Source organism: Sciurus carolinensis, chromosome 9, assembly GCF_902686445.1.
Source record: "Sciurus carolinensis chromosome 9, mSciCar1.2, whole genome shotgun sequence".
Lineage (NCBI taxonomy): Eukaryota > Metazoa > Chordata > Mammalia > Rodentia > Sciuridae > Sciurus > Sciurus carolinensis.
In genome coordinates this window covers 137,906,116-137,927,281 of record NC_062221.1, presented here as the reverse complement: position 1 = coordinate 137,927,281, position 21,166 = coordinate 137,906,116, and the positions used below count along the sequence as shown (strand labels likewise).

Sequence of the window (21,166 nt, the reverse complement as noted above, 5' to 3'; positions counted from 1 at the left end):
GGCTTTCCACTCCTCGGGAAGATGGTGGCCTGGGCGGCCACAGAGCTGGCGTGGGGCTGGATGAGCCGCGCAGCCGGGGCTCCTCCTGGGTGGGGTGCCAGGGAGCACAAAGCGGGGTCCTCTCTGCCTCAGCCTCGCCCTGCCAGACGTGCCTGGGCTTGCTCCTGTCCTTGGGGTCACTGTGTGAGCGTCTCGTGCTGGGATCGCGCCTGTGGGCAGGGGTCCCTGATTCCTGGACTTGTGGTCCTGGTGTTGCCCTCCCTGGACGCCGTGCCCTCTGACGCTCCACGTCTCTTTGCAGGGTGTGAAGACTGCAGCCAGTACCATGACTCCGAGTGTCCCGAGCTGGGCCCCGTGGTCATGGTCAAGGACTCCTTCGTGCTAAGCAGGGCAAGGTGCGTGACCGCCTCGGGCTGCCTTGCGGCCCCGCCTATGACCAGGGTCGTCTGTAGGGCGGGTGTGGCGCGAGCTGAGCGGGCCTGTGTCTGCAGGCAGGAGGGAGCCAGGGGTGAGTGAGGCCCGAGCAGCGCCAGCAGGGAGCCGGGAGCTCGGGGCAGTAGGGTCGCGGGCAGTTCGGGGCTCTTGGGGCCAGGCCGCCTCTGGCGGGCTGCCTTCTTTACACGTTGAACAGCAGGGGCCAAAGCTGTAGGTCTGCTGCTGGGGTCGCCTCCGTGTTCTGGATCCAGACCTGCCCACAAGTGGGCATCGCGGGCAAGGTGGCTGGGCGGGGGCCCAGGCAGAGAGTCCAGGCAGGGAGTCCAGGCAGTGAGGCTGGGCCCGGAGCCCCTGGGAAAGCAGGGGCTGTGCCTGCAGACGTGTGAAAAGGCCGCGGCCACAGCAGCTGCCCTTCCCACACCCACCCTCATGTCCCCGGCAGGGGAGACCGCGCCAGGTCTCCTGCCTGGTAGCCCTGTGACTCAGGCACGGCGCTCCTTCCCGAGATTCAGCCGCCTCTGGAACGTAGAGAGGGTGCGGGGTTTCGTCTGCCTGCAACAGTGCCGGGCACAGGGAGACTGACACACCGGGTATCGGCACGTCAGTGCTGCTCTGGAAGCCGCCAGCCGCCCCCCAAGCCCACTTCTGGGTTCTGCTTCAGAGGGACTTACTGATTCTAAACGAAGAGATTAATATTTATGCCCAAAGTAGAGAGCTGAGCGACTCTCCTCTTCCCCGACCCTGAGGGCTCAGCCGGTTGCCCGTGAGCATCCAGGGGGCCACTGGCCACAGTCACAGCCCCTGTGCTGGGCTCCTCATGCCAGTCCAGCCCCTCTCGCCCCCACAGGACTGCTTCTGCTTCCACCACATCTCAGCTGGGCCAACTCTGGTCCCATGCCAAGCCCCGGCTCCTGGGCCGTCTCTTCCAGCCTTGCCCGTGACCTTCTTAGTTGAAAAGGCCACTTGGGTGCCGGGGAGTGTTGTGCTGTGTGCATGTACTCATGCGTTGCAGCAGGTCCCAACCCTTCGCACGGCTCTCACGCACCACTGACTAACGCGGAGGTGGGCGAGACCACGGCCTCGCCTACAGGACCCTGTTCTGGTGCCCGACCTGCCTCCTCTGTCCTCGCTCCTGCCGGAGCAGGCAGCAACCTCGTCTCGGCCAGCTTCTCCCTGCCTTCCGAGGTCCCGCAGCATGTCCTTTCTTCCATGGGCTCAGGCACATGCTGCTGGCCTGCAGGTGGGTCCTGTGGCTGGCTGGGCCAGGAGTCAGCACAGCTGGCGGCAGTGCGTGAGCAGACCAGGAGCGCTTTCCTGCTGTTGCCCCGGAGAGTCGCCTCAGCAGCCTCGTGGTGGTCAGTGAGGAGCTCCGAGGCCTGAACTCTGCTGCCTGCCCAGGGAGGTGGGTGGGAAGGTCCTCTTGCGAGTCATTTCCTCCCACTTCCAGGTCCTCCCTCCCCTCTAACCTGGAGATCCGACGTCTAGAAGACGGGGCGGAAGGCGTGTTTGCTGTCACGCAGTTGGTCAAGCGGACGCAGTTTGGCCCCTTTGAGTCCAGGAGGGTTGCCAAGTGGGAGAAGGAATCTGCATTTCCACTGAAGGTGAGGCTGCTGCAGGAGCTTCGGGACCAGGGGGCGCTTGACCATCTCTGAGGGCACGGCCAGTGAGGGCCGCTGAGTCCTGTGATTCCGGTGTCTTGGAAACAGCCAAGAGGATGTTGTATGGATTTGCAGGAAAAGCTCAGGAGAGAGGTGGGCTCTCCCACAGTGAGGGACAGTGGTCCACCCGAAAGTAGGTGCTCTGCACCTGTGTGGTTAATTTGAACTGCAGAGCACTTGAGTGTCCCCTGCCCCTGCCTGTAGCCACTCACCAGGCAGCAGGCCCTTTCAGACCAGAGGCCGAGCTGGAGTACAGCCCAGGTGTCCCCTTGGGTCCCATGTGGAGCTCCGGTCTCCTGCTTCCTTGCCTGTGGCCAGCCGTCTAGGCCACGTGGTCTCCCTTTGACTGCAAGTGCTCGGGCCCTGCACGGGCCCTGTGGAGCCCAGGCCCAAGCGTGGCGCACCAGGCCGCTCCTCAGACCCCTCCCTGGCCTGGGCCCAGGTGTTCCAGAAGGACGGGCACCCTGTGTGCTTTGACACCTCCAACGAGGAGGACTGCAACTGGATGATGCTGGTGCGGCCGGCGGCGGAGGCCGGGCAGCAGAACCTGACGGCCTTCCAGCAGGGCAGCGACGTGTACTTCACCACCTCGCGCGACATCCCCCCCGGCACCGAGCTGCGCGTGTGGTACGCCGCCTTCTACGCCAAGAAGATGGACAAGCCCATGCTGAAGCAGGCCTGCTCCAGCGTCCACGGTGAGTCCCGCGGCCTCCTCCCGGCTTCTGTGGTGGCGTTGGGCCCCTTGGCCAGACACGCTAGCCACTGCCGGTGAGATGGGCGTGCCAGGCGGTGGAGGGGAGCAGACGTGAGCTCCACTTGCACAGTGCACCTGCTTGCTAAGCTCAGGTGACAGGCAGCTAGAAGCTTCCACCCTGGGACTCTTGCTGGTGAGAAGGGCCACCTCAGCCCCTCCAGGTGAATTGGGGTCCTTGGACGTGACAGGTCAACACTGCCTGTGCACTTGGCCTCCCACAGGGACTTGTCCCCCCAGTGCTGTGGGGGACTTTATCCCCGATAACGGAGTGGCTCAGGATCGGGCCAAAGGTCAGTGCCATGAGTGAAGGAGCCCGAACTAGAACTGCGAATCCAGCTCCAGTCTTGCTCCGCCTCGAGCAGCAGCTTGCACCCACGTCGGCGACTGTGTGCACGAGTGTGTGGGTGCACGTGTGAGTGTGTGGGCGCATAGGCGTGTGTCTTTGTGCGGGTGCACACGTGAGCACGTTTTAGTGCACATACAGATGCATAGGTTTCCGTGTGTGTACACGTGTGTACGTTCAGGGGAAGACTCGGCAGGGGCTAGGTGGTGGCCTGTCAGCCCCCCGTCTTTCTACTGGAAAGTCAGATCACATGATCGAGGTGCTGACTAGGACCTGGCATACCTCCTGTCCACAGGGGACGCAGGTTGGGTGGGATTCTAGTTGTCCCTCCCCACCTCATGGGCACGGGACCTCTTCACATGACCTCAAGAGACCGTGTGGGATTACGGGTGTTTGACATTTTGACCTGTGAGACAGTAGTTCTAGAAAAGTCCGAGGAGTCCTGCCCAGGTGAGCTTACGGTACTGTTCTTACCGTGAAGAATGTCTGCCCACCAGGGCTGGCCGTCCACTCTCCTTCCCACCCTGAAGTGAAGGGCGTTGCACTTGAAATGGTCCTTCTTAGCACAGCCATAGCCTGACACAAACAGCCCCATGAGAGGCTGTGTCCTGCTGGCTGCTGGTGGCAGAGGTTGTGTGCAGCGTGCCTGGGCACACAGCAGTGGGCAGAGGGTCGGGAGAGGCCCGAATGTGCTGGGCTGCCTGATACACTTGGACAGAAGTGCACCCTCTCCCCACTCGCGACCAGCAGCTGAGGTCACTGTGTGGGCGGGGCTGGTTCCTCCTGGCTCTGGGGAGAGGCCCCCTGCCAGGCGGTTGGGCTGTGCACCCTGAGGCCTCACCCTGGCTCTCCCTCCTCAGACCCCTGGGTGCCGTGAGGGGGCTGCAGGCCCTGCCTGGGCACAGCTGCCTGCCGTGGGGGACTGTGCACATTAAAAACCCCTTACCTGAGGGCGCCAGGGCCTCCCGCACTGGACGGCAGTTACAGGCACATCTGTCCCCACAGAAAGCCCTGCCGGGTGGTGCTGAGCTGGGGCCACAGCCACGCCAGGCTCAGGCACCTGTTAACTGGCTGCTTTGGTCCCTCTGTCCCCTGTTGTGTGAGTCCAGAGTTGGCAAGGAGGTAAAGGTGGTCCCTGGGGTCTTAGGAAGAGCTCTGCCTGGTCCTACCAGGCTGGTGGCTACTTGGTGGCGGGGCAGACCCTGCACAGGTGGCTGGGACTCGCTTGTGCTCTGGTTCCTCCCCTCTGGGGGCATGTTGGTCAGCATGCACGAAGCTGAGACCAGCACACCACTGTCACTGAGGCCCACGCACGTCCGCTCTGAGCCGGCTTCATGGAGACCCTGCTGCTCACCACGTCTCCTCTGTCTCCCGAAGCTGCAGGCACCCCCGAGCACAGTGGCCCCGCGGAGTCGGAGCGCAGCCCGTGGGCTTGCAAGGTGTGCTCCAGCGCCTTCCTGGAGCTGCAGCTTCTCAACGGTAAGGGGGGAGGGGAGGGGAGGGGAGGGGAGGGGGGGGAGGGGAGGCAGCGCACTGCCCTTCCCTGGGCTCTGTCCTGTCCTGTCCGTCCTGGGTTCCCTCCTCAGGGCAGGCGGCCGGGTGCCCCGCTGGTGAGGCTTGAGGTGGGTGGGGGTGGGCCTCCCTGCTGCCCGCAGTCTGGGCCCCACTGTCCCTGCTCAGGCTGCCTTACCAGTCGCCACGGCCGGGACGGGGTGGTCTAGACCCCGGGTGGCGCTTGGCAGGCACGTCGTCACTCTTGCTCTTGGGTAGTGACCTTTCCCCTTGACTTCTGTGGAACTCAGGTGTGGAGGCTTCTGTCGTGTCAACCTGGGGAGGCCGTGTGTGAACAGTGACCCGTGTCCTGTGTAGGATGGGCTCAGAGGCAGGCCCTTGGACGTGTGCTTGTGAGGACGCGGCCCAGGCGGCCGTTCGACTGCGGGGCAGGCAGACCCCTGCTCTCATCACCAGTGGTTGGGACATGCTGGAACCTGTGAGGGGCTTCCTCCCAGACAGGAAGGCCTTTGGGGCACTCTTCGGGTGCTCAGAAGAGCTGTCCATCTCTTAGGGACAGATGCCGATGGCTTTGGTGGCCTGGTCCTGTGTCCTGGGACAGCCTCCTAACCTTGACACACTCTGCTTAGTGAGAAGCCTCTGCTTGTTGCCAGGTGGGAACGGCAGAGCTGCTTCTGCGCTTCCTAGGAGCGCTGTCTGTGACGGACAGGGCGCAGCCACGGGCCGTAGCGTGCGGGTGGTCACCCAGCTCGTAAGCACTTCTTTGTTTCACACTTTTGAATGAAGAAAACAAATATCCTTTCACTTTGGTGGTGGAGTTCCACCAGCGGGCCTCTCTGAAGGCAGTGGATTCGGCCACGGTCACGGAGGCCTGCCTGGGTGGGTGCCCCTCGGCACGCCTGCATTGACTCCGGTCTCACAGCAGCACTTGTATGACTGTGGTGCCCATGTGAGATGAGCTTACTGAGGCCAGAGTGGACAATGACCTGCCAGGTTGTGCGGCCCAGCCTAGCCTGCTCCCAGCCCCTGCTGACCTCAGCACGCCCTGCAGAACCCCCACAGAGTCACGGGCTCTCCTTCCTGCCGCAGCATCTAGCAGGTGTCCTGTGGACATCTCGTGGCCAGGAGCTGAGGAGCAGGGGGCAGGGCCGAGCAAGAGGGGAGTGGGGGTGGAGGGCCTGTGTCTCTCAGACGGCCTGAGGGCAGGTCCAGAGCCAGAGCGCGGACCTGTGCATTGCCAGCCGCGCTGTCTTCTTCTCCCTGGGTGCACGAGGACTCTCTGAAGGCTCATCTCACGTGGCCACGCCGTGCTGAAGCCCCTTCCTTAGGGCAGCGTCTGGGAGGCTCACCTGCCTGATGGGGGGAGACTAGATTTTACAGCTTCAGCGTCTAACCACCAGGGGTGCTCTCTCTGAGGCTGGCTAACTTCCACACCAGGCCAGAGCGTTGAACTTGAACTTGTCTTACATGTGTGTCCTGGCTGAGCTTGGAGGAAGCATGATTTCAGGCAGGGCTGGCTTGCACCAGGACACTAGAGGAGGCTGTACTGTTTCCCCTGGGGGGCCAACTCTCCCGTGTGCGAGGGACCCCTCAGACCTTAGGAGTCCACTGAGGGTCTCCTGGCTAAGTGTGGGGTTTCAGGGGGGGGCGACAAACCTCAGTGCCCTCTGGAATTCTGCTAAAATGGCCGAGCCAGAGCGAATGGGGAAGCGCGAGGCAGCGGGCTAGCGTGGAAGCCAGAGGTTGGACAGTGATGCCCAAGCCCATGAGAGCTGCTGACACCAACAGAGATCCAAGAAGCCCATCCACTCCCGCCACAGCGCTCCGGAGGGTCAGCAGCTGTGAGTGCCAGCTGTCTGGAGGCGAGGACAGGGTGGTCATGAGTCTGCTGGAGGCAAGGACAGGGTGGTCATGAGTCTGCTGGAAGCGAGAACAGGGCGGTCGTGAGTCTGCTGGAAGGGAGAACAGGGTGGTCGTGAGTCTGCTGGAAGTGCTCAGGCCCCGGCTTGCCACCCTCCTTCTCAGCTGCCGCTGTCCTGTCAGCCCGGTGGAAGCTGAGGGTCTGCCTCAGGAGGGGCCAGCACAGAGGATCACCAGACTGGGACACCAGGAGTGGCACGGCACCGAGGACAAGGACTCGGCGAGTCTCAGTCCTGAAATGTGCGGCCTTTCGCTTCTCCCCCAGGTCTTTCTGCAGAATGGGAGCCTTCTCCCAGAAGGGTGGTGGCCAGGTTACGTTCCAGGGAGGGAACGGGGGAGCTCTTTGAAGAAACCGGCCAGTCCAAGAGAAGAGATGGAGGTCCCCCACAATATGACCACTCACCCCGGACCCTCTGCGGGGAAGCCCAGCCATGCGCCCTTGCACCAGCTGTAACGTGGATGTTCTGGATGCTGGAAGAAAGTCCCCAGGACACCCGGAGAAACAGCTTGTTCTGAGGAAACTAAAAACCAAGCCAAAGCAGAGAAGCCAAGTGGTGGTCCTCAGTGAGAGACGACCCTGCGTCCTGGAAACCAGGACAGCAAGTGGCAGGAAGAGCAGCTGTGGCCTCAGAGAGGCATGGCGGGAGGCGCTCAGCAGTGTGGGGCGTCTTCAGAGGAAGTGCGTGAAGAGCGTGTGACCTGAGAAAAGGCCACTCCGTGGTCTGAGTGGCCGGCAGAGCAGGAGTGGCCCCGGGATGGAGAGGAGGAGGAGCCGTGAGAAGCAAGCAAGGAATGCACAGGACCAAAAGCCCCCCGTCCCAAACTGGAGGGCCAGTGGCACCCAGTGAATGAAGAGGCCCAGCCAAGCATTTTGGAAACTTGAGATTAAAAGAAGAAACGCTTTGAGAGAGAGAGAGAAGGCAGACTACACACCCTGCTTCGCCCAGATGAAAATTCTTTCCCAGCCAAGTGTTGCTCACAGCTTAGGTTCAACTAAGGGCATTTCACACCGGCAGGGGCTCGAACTCTGACCCCTATGTCGTTTTCCCCTGGAAGCTGGAGGATGGACCACTGGAAAAGGAGGGGCTGTCGGGAAAGAGGAAGGCGGCCTTCCCACGGGATTCTGCAGCGCAGAACTCACCAGGTGCTTTCGTTGGAAGGAGCACGTTGAGGCCATTCATGGCTCCACGGATTCCCAGGAGGGCAAGGAATGGAGGGATGTCACTGGGCTGTCGCAGGCAGACCCCGTCGCACAGGCGGCGCCACCCACACTGGCACTGGGCTCTGAAGTCCAAACTCTGTAGCCTGTGGACAGCAGACAGCTGCTCTGACCCACCAGGAAATGTGTCCCTGGGCTGCTGCTTCCTCACTGCAGAGCCAGCCTGCAGACCTGCGGCCGAGGTCAGGGAGGGAGTCCCGGGAAGGCGGGGCACAGGTGGTGAGAGGTGGCAGAACACGGAGGATGTTTGACAGAGATGCCCAGCCAGAAATGTCACAAAGGACCCCCGCGGCTGGGTGCAAGGGAAAGAGGGAAGCCCGCGCCCCCCAGCCCCTGGGCCATGTGGGGACCTGAGAGCCTGTCTCCACGACACAGCCCTGGGTGCCTCTGCGATCAGTCCTGCTCCTGCTCTGGCCTTCCGATCCCTCTGCGTGTCCGGCCAGCACCCCCTCTCCCTGCTCTCGGGCGGGGGGTTCGTCGCCTGCACGTCCTGCTGGCTGATGCTTCCTAGTTCTTTCCCTCACTGGACCTGGGTCTTGGGGCTGCTTCTCCCACACCATTCCTCTAAATAGTCAGCAAGCCAGGAGCAGCAGCCTCCTGATGCCCGTGCCTGTGTTGAATAGTCCACCTTCAGCGGAAGCCGGTCCTCGGTGCGAGTGTGCAGAGCGGCCTCCGTCCTGTGTGCCTAGTCACCCATCCCCTGGCCACTCCCTCCTCCTGGTGGTGCCCTGCAGCGCAGCTCACCTGAGCGCCACTTGCCTTCGTGGCCGAGGCGGCCGCCTTGGACTTGAGCGCCGTCCCCACCCGCCTGCTTCTTGTGCTCCTGCGTGGCCTGCCGTGGCCCCTCCCACGCTTTCTTCAGTGGAGAACAAAGCAGAGTCCTTTTGCTTTGATGCCGAGTTCTTAAAGAACATTTTATCATGGGTCAAGTTCTTCTTAACCGTCTTCCTCAGATGCTACCTCTTTAGTACATGTACCACTTATTTACTGCAGAAAAATTAGAAAATAAAACTAAAGAAGAAAACAGCATTGCCTGTAATCCCATCACAGAGGGCGCCTGGCGTCCGCACGCTGGGGCGCGCTTCCTGTGCGGAGTCGCCTGTGCTTCTGTAGTGTTCGCGGCCTTCGTGGTGAACCTGACCTGCCTTCCTCACATCATTTACTTTTCAAAACAGTGCAGGTTGAGCATCCCTCCTCTGCAGGTCCCAAGTCTGAAGCGCCGTGGAAGCCCACAGCGCTCTGGAGTCTGAGACACCCGGGCCCGGCGTGTCAGAGAAGGGAGGCCCGACCTGCGGCTGCATTTGGTGCGGTCGAAATGGGATTTCATTCCCCTTTGCAAAGGCCACACTGTTGGGAACAGGGCCAGGCGCGGGCGAGGGCGGGTTGCTCCTAACTGCTGTCTTCTTGCAGAGCATCTCCTGGGCCACTTGGAACAAGCAAAAAGCCTTCCTGCGGGCAGCCAGCATGAGGCAGCCCCCGAGAAGGAGCCCGAGCCGCCCCGGGGACAGCCACCTGGGGTGCCGGAGAGTGCCAGCGTCCAGAGTAGGGCCACCAAAGAGCAGAAGAAAAAGCCTCGAAGGGGGAGGAAACCCAAAGCATCGAAGCCAGAGCAGCCCCTGGTCATCGTCGAGGACAAAGAGCCGGCAGGTGAGGCCCTTGCTGGGCGTGCATGCTGGCATGGTGGGGCCACTCACCTCTCCCCCTGCACACGTGGCCTGCAGAGGCCCCGGGGGCTGCCACTGTGAGCCCTCCCCTGTCCCCTCAGTCGACCCCGCCAAGTGCAGTGGCCCCGTGACACGTGGTACACAAAGGAGCTGTGGAGCTGACAACCCAACACACCCGTGTGGCCCGTCCTGCCTCCCAGCCCACCCATGCAGAGATGAGGTCGCCCATGCCAGGACTCCCCAGCTTCTCGCGGGAGCACCCAGGCGTGAGGCTTGTCCACGTCGGATCTGTCAGTGACCCTCTCCTTGGTCCATCATGCCGATGCCCAGCGTTGGCTCACCCACTCCTGAGCATGGGCTCTGGGTGTCCAGCTGGCGTTCATTGTGCAGTGGCCTCACTTCCTGTGCTGTGTAGCCCCTCCAGAGCTCTGGTCCCGGCAGTCCTCATGTGGCCCCTGCCTGAGCCGCTGGCCATGGCAGAGGCTGCGTTGGCCTCACCCCTGAGGACAGGGCATGTGCTCAGAGGCCAGCCCCTCCTACCCATGCCACTGGACGGGCTCTTTTTCTTGACTCTGGGATACCCAGGGTCTCTGGCGAGCACGGGCAGACGTCCCTGGAGCTGGATCGCTGGGAGTGGTCTCCCGGTCACATTCCTGCTTCCCCTCCTCCCCCGCCCCCAGCTCCTGCTGGGCTGTCTGGAAGTGATAGGAGGGGCAGTGGTGTGCTCTCCCAGGCGGGGGGAGAAGGTGGGAAGGGGCAGAGGGTGTTCCCACCGTCCCTCGTGTCTAGGGATCTGCCAGCACTTCAGGGTGGCCTTCCCAGATTCCAGCCATCCTGCTTCTGCCTGGGCCTGTCGTGTGACTCTTACAAAATGGTTATCTGCTCTTTGAACATTTTCAAGGTGACATATCTAATTCTAAAGTATATAAATTTCTAATTCAATAAGAACTTATTTAATAAGTTAGAAGATTCTGTTGTTTGTCTAGAACGTGGACTTCAGTAGACTTACAAAGCTGTATCTTTAAACAAGATTCACAAATCACACCTTTGGTCTGGGTCAAGCAAACCAGTTTCTCTTTATGTGCACCTAAGCGCGTGGGCTCCAAAGTGTCTCTGTTTTTTCCTTGAGTAGACTTCAACAAGCCAGTCCACCACCGTGGCCTGGCTGCTGTCACACAGGGGGCGCATACTCCTGGGCTTGACGGGCTCTGCCCCCGTCCTGGGGTGACTTGGCTTGTTTTGTCCCCTTTGCACAGAGCAAGTGGCCGAGATCATCACTGAGGTCCCGCCGGACGAGCCTGTGAGTGCGACCCCAGACGAGCGGATGGTGGAGCTGGTCTTGGGGAAGCTGGCCAGCCCCACGCACGACGTCAGCGCAGTGCCACGGTAGGTCCTGCCTGGACGCGGTCCTGGGGTGAACTGCACCGTGGCTGCCAGTCCCTGTGGGAGGGAAGCGCTTCCCACCAGGCAGCCCCCATGAGTCCTGCGTGCCTCGGAAGCACCAGGAATGTTCTGGAGCTCAGGAACCTACCGGTCATCCACTGTGAAAAGTTCAAACTTTTCATCGTGGCAAAATGCACATAGATGACAGTTACCCCTTGGCCATTTTTAAGTGCTCAGTTGGAGGCACCAGGTGTTCTGTGGCCATCACCATCGGGGGTCTGCGGAACCTCTCATCTTCCCACAATGAAACGTGGCCCCATCCAGCGGGACTGCCCGTCTCTCCCGCTGCTGGCACCCTTTCCACATGGTAGAATGCAGCGTTCAGCCAGTGGCCGTAGCCGTGTCCTCCAGCTCCATCCATGTGTAGCGTGTCAGGATGTCTCTATACGGCGCGGCAGTGCCCTACTGACCTGTGCACTGCTTTGTCTCTGTGTCCTTGCATGGACACTCTGCACCTCCTGGCTCCTGTGAGTGACTAGGACCGAGTGGGGACACTGGAACACAGGTTTGTTCGGGCTGCACCCGAGCTCCAGGCTGTCCAGGAGTTGAGAAAGTAGTGCGTCTCTCCCAGGGCCCGGCTGGTGCCGCCATGGAGTCCAGACCGGCCCTGCCCTCCTCTCCCGCAGACTCTGTGGCAGGCAGGTGTTGGTGGGAGGCCCTCGAGGTGACGGTGACTTGGGCTTTGCCTTCTGGGCACTCAGTCTCCCCGTCTTTGGGGCAGGTTTACACATCATCCGAGCAGCTCCATCAGCCTCAAGAGGGGCCTGGTGCTGTCCGGCAGGCACGGCGTCCGGCGCAAGCTGGTGCGGCAGCTGGGGGAGCACAAGCGGGTGCACCAGTGTGGCATCTGCAGCAAGGTCTTCCAGAACAGCAGCAACCTCAGCAGGCACGTGCGCTCCCACGGTGAGTCGGCGGCGGGCCAGGGTGGCAGCAGGAGTGGGTACACCTGCCCGCGAGTGCCCGGGCCTGGGCGGCAGCAGGGGTGGGACACCTGCCTGTGAGTGCCCGGGCCTGGGCTGCAGCAGGAGTGGGGCACCTGCCCGTGAGTGCCCGGGCCTGGGCGGCAGCAGGAATGGGGCACCTGCCCATGAGTGCCCGGGCCTGGGCGGCAACAGGGGTGAGGCACCTGCCCGCGAGTGCCCGTGCCTGGGCAGCAGCAGGGGTGGGTACACCTGCCCGTGAGTGCCCGGGCCTGGGCGGCAGCAGGAGTGGGGCACCTGCCCGTGAGTGCCCGGGTCTGGGTGGCAGCAGGGGTGGGTACACCTGCCCGTGAGTGCCCGGGCCTGGGTGGCAGCAGGGGTGGGTGCACCTGTCTACGAGTGCCTGAGGTAGCGAACCTGCTTTCTGGTGGTTCCTTAGGTGACAAGCTGTTCAAGTGTGAGGAGTGTGCGAAACTCTTCAGCCGCAAAGAGAGTCTGAAGCAGCATGTTTCCTACAAGCACAGCAGGAACGAGGTGGGTGGACTGGCCATAGCCTGGGGCGGGAGGCTGTGGAGACTGAGTCTCCAGGCTCCTCTTGCACCCTGGCCTCCACCAGCTGCCTGGCCCGGTAGATGCTGGCAGGGCCCAGGGCGGCGTGGGCAGAACGTGGGTGGTGGGTGCTTGGAGGTTGGTCACCTGCACGGTTCTCCCTCTAGGGCAGCTGGATAGCAAGAGGGGAAACTCTGCTCCTTGGTGGAGTAGGAGAGGGAACTGTCGCGTAGCCAGCCTGGGAGGGAGCGCTCTGGCCACGTGCAGGCCCGCCTTGCTGACCCGTCTCCTTGACCAGGTGGATGGCGAGTACCGGTACCGCTGCGGCACCTGCGGGAAGACCTTCCGCATGGAGAGCGCGCTGGAGTTTCACAACTGCCGGACAGGTGAGGCTGGTGCCGTGCTGACCAGCCCTGCAGCCCAGCTGCTTCGCAGGGCGAGGCTGAACTTGAGAAGTGAGGACGGTCTGAGGGCCCGCAGCCTTGACGCTTCCCTCGTGCTGCCTCCGGGCAGTTGTCCCTGACTCTGGAGATAGGTCAGCAGTGCCCCATGCACGTGGGGATGTGTTTTCTTTCCTGTGTTCCTGGCCCCCATGTCTAAGGCCAGCGTGGAGCAGGGCCCCCGAGAGAAGGGGAAGGCGGGAGGGACTCGGGCAGTGAGGGCTGCGCCTGTTGGACGGTTTTCCAGGCGGCAACTCTCTCGCCTGTCCCCTGCCGTCACCCCGTGAGGGCCTGTGGCCTCCCTGCCTGGGTCGCTGGGTTCTGAGCCTGCCCTGTCTACCAGTCTCCAAGAGGAAAATGGGAATGTGTAACTGTCGTGGGAGCCTGAGGCACAGTGCTTCCAGGACCTGTGGTGGGAGGAGGCCTCCCGGCCAGGACCTGAGCCGCACTCACAGCAGCCAGTGAAACGTGGATACGGCAACACGTCCGAGCAGGGGCGGCTGTGCGGGGTGCCAGCGGGCACCTGCCCTGCCTGGCGTATCCCGAGGCCAGCATGCCTGCAGGCTGGGGAGCTCTGCTTCCCCGGTTCTCAGCGGTGGCCCAAGCAGTGGGCAGTGCAGAGGGAGCGAGGCGGGGAGGGTCACTGTTGCCTTTGTGTTCTCCCTCTCTCTAGGACTCATAGCAAACCCGGGAGAGGGGGGGACCGGTGGCAATCGGCTTAGAGACCTACCAGGTTAGCCCTCGACACCCACTGTTCTCGTTGGTCCTGCCGTCTGTCTGTGCCTCCGTGTGGGCCCTTAAGGTGCTGGCCAGCCGCCTGTGTCTCTGCACTCCTGCTGCCCAGCCGGGCTGTCCTTCAGTGTCTGCCACTCTTCCCTGTTGTTTGTTTCTTCTGCGTTGAAGACGCCACCTTGAGGCCAGGGCCTGTTTCTTCCGTCTGGCCACGGCGCTTCCTCGCGAGGCGGGCTGTGCAGGGAGCACGAGCCTCTTTCTCTCTGGGGCATCCTGTCTGGGGCAGGCGCGGCCTTCCAGAAGCTTCCAGGTGAAGGAAGCTTGCCACATCCTGTAAACAAACCCCCTTGCCAGGTGTGCCCAGGGCCTGGTGGGCCCTCCTGATGTCCCCGCTTTGTGCACGTCAGGCAGGCAGACAGGCCGAGCCTCACTGCTGCTAGCCAGGGCTGGGTGCTGGGTGCACAGTCAAGTCTGGCAAGAGTCTCTGTCCTCTTGTAACTGTTTTGGCGGAAGCAGTAGTAGCTACCTGTCAGCTCAGGGTTCTGTTAAACCCAGCACTGGTCTTTGCGAATGGTGTAGAAGTGACAGAGCCCTGGGCTGCTGGGCAGTTGCCCTCCTTGGAGGCTCTGATGTCCAAGGTGAAAGCTGAGACTGAAGTGGAAGGACGGGCCTGTGGTCCTTGCTCCCTCGCATGGCGCACGGCTCTGCGCTCTGAGCCTCCTGGGCTTTAAGAGAATGTGCACTGAGCTGAGGATTTGTGCAGGGCAGGGAAAGTCTGAAGACGTGTTTGGCGGACTTTTCTCGAACCACTCAGCAGGTCCGCCTTGTGTCTGTGTCCCGTGTCCCTGTGCTGTGACTGTGTCGCTGTCTCCTGTGTTCTCCGTGCTGTTGTGAACCTAAGGAGGGTGCTAGGGAGCAGCAGAGGTGCAAGTCCTGTCCCCAGCCACAGTGGGACTCACTGTCCCCCTCAGGTGCGCCCTTCCCAGGTCCCAGGAGCATCTGTCCTCGGTGCTGCATTTATTAACACAAAAACACAGACCTCCCTGCAGCTGGGCGCCGTGGGAGGATGGCCGCTGGGTCGCGGAGCTGTCTGGGTCCCATGTGTGGATGTCTGGAGGAGTGGTGGAAGTCCAGGCAGCTCCCCCAGCTCTGCCCTCCCTGAGCAGGGCTACTGTGGGCTCCAGGACGTGGTTTGAGTGGGGGGCCGGGGCAGGGGGTGCCGTGACCAGGGCGGCACTGCTGCATTCCCCGTGCCAAGCCCAGAGACTGGTGAGCCCTCTGCTGAGAGGAGGCTGCCATGGGCTGCTCAGCAGGCCCCAGCGTGGGGTCTTGGTGATGTAATGGAACAGCCTACCAAGGTGTGGCTCTTCACAGTCACACAAAGACATCCTTGTCCCTGGTGGACACACTCCTGAGAATTCACATTAAGGAAATTTGGTAGAAGATAAACTACCACAGAGGAGTGCGTTGCTGAAGTGACTACGATGTTAATCATAACGGCGTTGCAGTAAATGAACCAGGAAGAGCACCTCGCACTCTTGAGTGGTAGGGAAGTCGCCTGTCACAGGCAGGCACGTCTTGCGAGAAGGCATGAGCACACACACGCAGCCGTCCTTGGAAGGACAGAGCCCTCCAGTACGGGGCCAGAAAAGACTGCGTGTCACCTGAGAAGGCTCAGCCTAACTGAGATCCAGCAGCCTGTGGACGGGAGGCTGCGCGGGCAGAGGCCCGGCTGGGGGTCATGCTGCTGGGGACCGCTCAGGAGACCTAGGCCTTGCACGGCTGCCCACCGAGGCATCGCTCTCTCCACCGCCCTCTCCCCCAGCTCCCAGGACAGAGGACCTGTCCTGTGCCTTTACCGGCTGGGGTGGGGAGTAAAGAGATCCTGGGTCCAGCTTGTCTTTGCGGCCCACCTGGCGAGGCCCCAGCCACTATCTACTCCCCTGCGCCCAGCCAGTGGGCCTCAACTGCAGGGGTGTGTCTGGAGGCATCTTGGGTGTCCCAGCTGCCTGGGCAGCGAGCACTGCTGCACCTAGCGGGTGGAGGCAGGGCGCTGCTCTGCCTGCCCAGGGCCCAGGGCAGCCCCTCAGCAGCTGAACCAGCCCAGACATCAGCCACGAGGGCGCCTGCGCAGTGGGTCCCTGGGCAGCAGGCAGGGCCAGCGCGGGCGGGCAGCAGAGCACAGCGGCTCTCCCTGTAGCCCCGGGGACTTGCCTGGCAACATTTGCCGAGAGGAAGCTGGCCCATGGGCTAGCGCCGGGGTGTCTCTCCAGAGCGGGAAGACGACACCCGTGTCACACAGCTGGTACCCACATCGGGCCCAAGCGTCAGCACAGGGAGGAGGGCAGCTCTGCAGAGCTGGCTGAGGGGAGCTGGGGCCCCCGTAGGTGGGAGGGTGCCTGCCGCAGGGCACATGGGGCAGGAGCTGCCTTGAGAAGGACTCGAGTCGGTGCCAGGGGAGTGGGGATGGCTGGAGGCTTCCGGAGAGTGTGGGGGGTATGTCAGAGTGATCGTGTCCACTAAGGGGAGGCCCAGGAAGGAGGCGGTGACTTTGCCCAGTGGAGAACGTTGGGGTGCTGTGTGGTGGGGAAGGAGCCTGTGGAGGGCACTGGGCGGGGCAGGCGGGCTCAGCCTTAAGAGGAGGACGGCCTCCTGGGGCGGGGGCCGGCGTGGCTGGGGTGCAGCTGGGTGGGGAGGTGCAGGTGGGCCCGTCTGCCCTCGCCCTCGCCCGCTCCTGCCCACTGCGAGGCACACTGAGCCAGCCCAGGCATTGCTCACCCGGGGACCCTGTGTGTGCTTGCTCCCTGGACAGACGACAAGACGTTCCAGTGTGAGATGTGTTTCAGATTCTTCTCCACCAACAGCAACCTCTCCAAGCACAAGAAGAAGCACGGCGACAAGAAGTTCGCCTGCGAGGTCTGCAACAAGATGTTCTACCGCAAGGACGTCATGCTGGACCACCAGAGGCGGCACCTGGAAGGTGGGCCTGCGGCGGCCGTGGGAAGGGAAGGCTCTGGGGCTGTGGCGATGTCCTCACCCCCTTTGGAAGCAGTTGGTGGTGCCCAAATGCCCACCGTCTGCTCCAGGGCTCCCCAGGGCCCAGCCTGCTCGTAGAGCCTGGAGGAGCAGGGGTGGTGGAGGAGCAGGGGGCAGGAGGGGCACCGCGAGCTTCAGAAGACCCCGTGGTCGGTAGAAGAATTCAGTGACAGCAGGTCAGAAGGCCAGTTGTCCACGGGCAGTGGGCCTTCAGCGAGTGCAGGGCACGGTGTGCTGCTGGACGTGGTGGTGGGAAGCCACAGGGGTCCCTCATTCTCACACACTGTGCCTCCATGTGGTCAGCAGGGCCTCACAATGAGCACACTGAGCATAGCTGGCTGGGGCTGGGGCTGTCTGTCCATGCAGAGGGCCACAGGGCCAGAGAGGGACCCACCATGGGGTCAGCTGTCTACACCTGAGGCAGCAGCACAGGTAGAGGAGATGGTGTGGGGTGGCCCCAGGGCACCGTGAGCTCCCGCTAGTGGAAAGGAACTGGGGTCCAGGGACACCGGAGGTGACCCCAAGGGTCCCGAGGCCCTGCCCCGGGATGTTGTGTGTTTCTGCTTGGCAAACCTCCCTGGGACCAGCGTTTTAGCTCCGGCCATCCTATGAGGAGTTGCCCTGGGCTGCCAGCCTCATCAGCAGATCCGCTGACCCTAACCACTCACTCAGGTCTGAAGAGTCATTCATGGGGAATGCCGTGGAGAGGGGCAGAAGGCGGAGCCCTGCGTGTGTCCCCTGCACCCCCGGCCTGTTACAGGCAGCCCATGAGGTTTTCACCCCGCTAGCAGGCCCTTCCGTGCTGCTTCGTGGGGACGCACAGCTTGACCTTGGTGGGTCCTCAGAGCTGTGCCGCCGGCACTCACCACGTGGGCAAGCTGTGTGCCTCAGTTCCTGCCTGCACAGCGGGGCGCGACCCACCCCGTCCCCAGTCTGTGTCAGACTGGACCAGACCCAGCCCAGGTGGCTCCTAGCAGGGCCACAGCACAAAGCGATGCCGGCTGTCTTAGTCCCTGCCAGGAGCCCCTTGTCCCCGCGACCCAGCGGCTGGGCTGCAGTCACAGCTCGTGCCCCACCCAGACCACTTCTGTGGCATCTGCTTAGGGCCTTGAGGCCATTCCATGGTTTTCCCTTCTTCTGGACGTCACCCACCTTTTGCCAAGGTGCCCTCTGGACTCTGCCTAATGCCCAAGTGCTGGCTCTGCTCACAGACTCAAGACCTGAAAATGATTCTCTCTTGTTCAGAAATGACCTATTTCCCGGGAGCTCTGATTTTAATTTAATGTTATTTGGAACCCCTGGGCTCCAGCCGTTCTCCGACCCCAACCTCACAAACATTGGGACCTCAATTAGGTGTCACAGTGCCCAGCGTGATCAAGTGCGCCTCTAAAAGTCTATTTTGTTCATTCTTCAATGCTGAGGATTGAACCGGGTGTGTTTACCACTGAGCTAGAGCCCCAGCCTTTACTTTTTATTTTAAGTCAGGGCTTCATTAAGTTGCTTAGGGCCTCACTAAGTTGGTAGGGCTGGTCTCAAACTTAAAATCCTCCTGCTTCAGCCTCCCAAATCACTGAGATGACAGCCAAGCACTTCCACACCTGGCTAACAAGTCTGGTTTGACCCTGGTCCTGAGTACTCTGCCTTAAAACCAGGGATTTTATTACTCACTGACTTTTTATCCAGATCCTGATTTGACTGTTTGAACTTGGAAGACATGAAATCAGTATCTTTTTAGTAAAGAGTGAGAATCTGCCTGCTTGCCGGCCTCGGCAGGACTCGTGGGGCCTCGGGCTGCAGGACCAGGCCAAGGCCCTCTGCTGGGCCACGCGCAGGGATGCGGGCAGCCTGGCCTGCCCCACAGTGCTCGGGGGAGGCCCTGCCCGTCCTGCGGGCAGCACACGCTGCCTTCCCTGCCTGGGAGCTTCTGTCTGCGACATCACTCGCACTGTTGGTCCCTCCTCTGAGGGCAGCCCTGCCCGTCCCGCTGGGAGGCCCGGCTGCGTCCGCCCTTCCTGCCCTGTGTGTGCTCACTCTCTTCCTGGCGGGGGGCTTTCAGGAGTGCGGCGGGTGAAGAGAGAGGACTTGGAGGCTGGCGGGGAGAGCCTGGTCCGCTACAAGAAGGAACCTTCTGGATGCCCAGTGTGTGGCAAGGTAAGGCTCCGTGGTCGGCACTGGGCCACCATGGGAGGCGCGTCGCCTTCCCAAGTTGCAGCCCGGGGCCGCGCAGACAGAGCGTCGCGGGGAGTTTCCAGGGCGGCAGCTGCTGCTGGGGTCTGCCTGAGCTGTCCCCGCACCTCACACCTGTCCCTCGGGCCTCTGCCACTGCAGAGGGGCTTCCCGGGCACGTGCTGACAAGGCGCTTGCTCTCGGCAGCCCTGTCCCCTTGGCCGCGGTTGTCTGCTGAGCTGCGCCTTGGTGAGGCCTGTGCCCTGCGCACCGAGGGAAGCAGGAGGTCACCGGACGTCATGTGCCCTGTCGTGCTGGTCTCCCCTGCTCAGTGGCAGGCCACCTTTTCTAGGGGAGGGGTGACCCGCTCATGGTGACGGAGCTCCTGGGGAGGGGCTGCAGACGACCTGCCCATGGCGACTGTTTTGGTTAGCTTTTGCTGCTGTGACCAAAATACTTGATAAGAACAACTTGGAAGAAGAGAAGTTGGTTTGGGGCCATAGTGTCAGAGGTCTCAGCCCACGGATGGCCGACTCCATCGCTCTGGACCAAGGCGAGGGTGGCGGAGGGGCCCAGCGGAGGAAAGCCGCTCAGGCCTTGGCTGGGCCAGCAAGCGGAGGGGCTGGGGAAGAGGCCGCAGGGAGGAGGCACCCTCCAGGCAGCCTCGTGACCTCCTCCCGCCCGCCCGCCCGTGCTGGCCAGGGTCTCATGCCGGGCTGGGCTGGTTAGTCACACACAGCTCTCTCAGGCCAGTCATTTCACCTCTCAACTTTCCTGCATTAGCAGGCACTTTGGGGACACCAGACATCCAAACCGCAAGTGACATTCTCCATATGAGCAGTCCCTCCCTGGCGTGATCTGGTGGGATGTGTGTCTGGTGCTGGAACCCTCCTGGGCTTGCCGTCACCTCTGCACCAGGCGGCCACGGAGGCATGGCTCCATTTCTTGCAAGCGAGCACCTGGTTTTGAGTGGACATGCTGCCACTTGTATTAGACTCGAGGTCCACTCCCTGGGTGTCACTCTGGTGCCGACTGTGTCCTCAGGGGACTCATGTCTTTGCAGCAGCCAGGCAGGTGCTGCAGGTGGAGCTTCCCCGACGGCACCATGACACCCCACAGTCTTGGGGGTCATCAGGAGGAGGGACATTACTGGACTGTCCCAGCCACACAGTTCACGTGAAGCACCTGGCACTGACTCCTGGCACAGCCTCACATGCCAGGTGTCCCAGCCCCGGGCACACAGGTCTGGTGTGGCTGATTGGCTGTCCTCACTGGTGGTCCCTGCCTGCCACCATGTGGCAGCAGTGCTGGATCTTTTGACCTTTTCAAGGAAAAATGGAAATCTGTGTTTTTATATGAGATTTTCTGATTTTTTTCCCAAACCTCAGAGCAAGCCAAAGCTCATGGGGCAGTGGTGCAGTGTGGCCGGGGGTCCTCATGAACCTGACCTGCAGCTGGGGCCAGAGTAGAGGGGTGCAGAGCTAGGAGATGAGCACGTACCGGGCAGGCAGTGGCTCCAGACACCTGCACTGTTACCTGCCCACTGGGAAAGTCCATGCAGGTGGAGGTGCTCAGGGTTCCGTGGATGGCCTCTGCGACCTGCCTTATCCTCCATTCTGCTGGTGGGCACAGGGGCTGACCCCGGGGATGAGTGTGGGATGGACGAGTGGGCCTACGCCTGTCTCTCTAGCTGGGCATGCCAGGACATGAGGGACACGGAGGCATGTACACGCGCCCCTCACACGGGGTAAGGTCCTTCTCTGGCACTGACCTTCCCGAAGTTGCGGCTATTCCTGATGCACAGGCTCCTCGGTAGGTGCCGTGCTAGCAAGACCCTTCAGTGCCCTTGGAAGCCCTTGCGCAGCTTCAGCCACAGCGAGATGGGGTGGGCTCATGCTGGACAGTGGTGTGAGCAGGCCTCCTGACGGGTCACTGATCCGTGCAGGGACGACTGTGTTTCTCACCCGTGGAGAGTTGCGGGGACTCAGAGTCGGGGGAAAACGCCCTGTGCTCTTGTGCCTGGTTGCCATTTACCTGGGCTGGACGGTGACGGTCTCCTCCGTGCACAGCAGGGCGCAGCCCTCACACCCGGCGCTGCGGCTCCTCTGCCCACAGGTGTTCTCCTGCCGCAGCAACATGAACAAGCACCTGCTGACCCACGGCGACAAGAAGTACACCTGCGAGATCTGCGGGCGCAAGTTCTTCCGCGTGGACGTGCTCAGGGACCACATCCACGTCCACTTCAAGGTGTCAGGCACGCGCCAGCCTTCCCGGGCAACACGTGCAGTGGGCCTCCGGGGCAGTGTCTGCCTCAGCTTGTGTTGTAAAACCAAGTCCACAGAGGGGTGCTTCCCAGCAGCAGAAGTGTGTTTCCC

The 21,166-nt window shown here is 62.1% G+C and overlaps 1 protein-coding gene across 6 annotated transcripts in view; it reads left to right on the top strand.

Annotated features, from left to right (window-relative positions):
• Positions 1–21,166, top strand: part of Prdm15 (PR/SET domain 15) — a 47,637-nt gene that overhangs the window by 12,288 nt on the left and 14,183 nt on the right. For 4 of the 6 annotated variants that reach the window (XM_047564406.1, XM_047564404.1, XM_047564409.1 and 1 more), the window contains 13 exons: positions 302–395; positions 1,883–2,036; positions 2,536–2,788; positions 4,568–4,669; positions 9,252–9,488; positions 10,762–10,891; positions 11,670–11,851; positions 12,308–12,402; positions 12,716–12,803; positions 13,531–13,590; positions 16,402–16,569; positions 18,682–18,776; positions 20,907–21,038. In XM_047564406.1, coding sequence (XP_047420362.1) covers positions 302–395; positions 1,883–2,036; positions 2,536–2,788; positions 4,568–4,669; positions 9,252–9,488; positions 10,762–10,891; positions 11,670–11,851; positions 12,308–12,402; positions 12,716–12,803; positions 13,531–13,590; positions 16,402–16,569; positions 18,682–18,776; positions 20,907–21,038 — 1,790 coding nt within the window. The remainder of the gene's footprint in view (positions 1–301; positions 396–1,882; positions 2,037–2,535; positions 2,789–4,567; positions 4,670–9,251; positions 9,489–10,761; positions 10,892–11,669; positions 11,852–12,307; positions 12,403–12,715; positions 12,804–13,530; positions 13,591–16,401; positions 16,570–18,681; positions 18,777–20,906; positions 21,039–21,166) is intronic. The other 2 variants (XM_047564408.1, XM_047564410.1) reach the window with 1 other exon arrangement.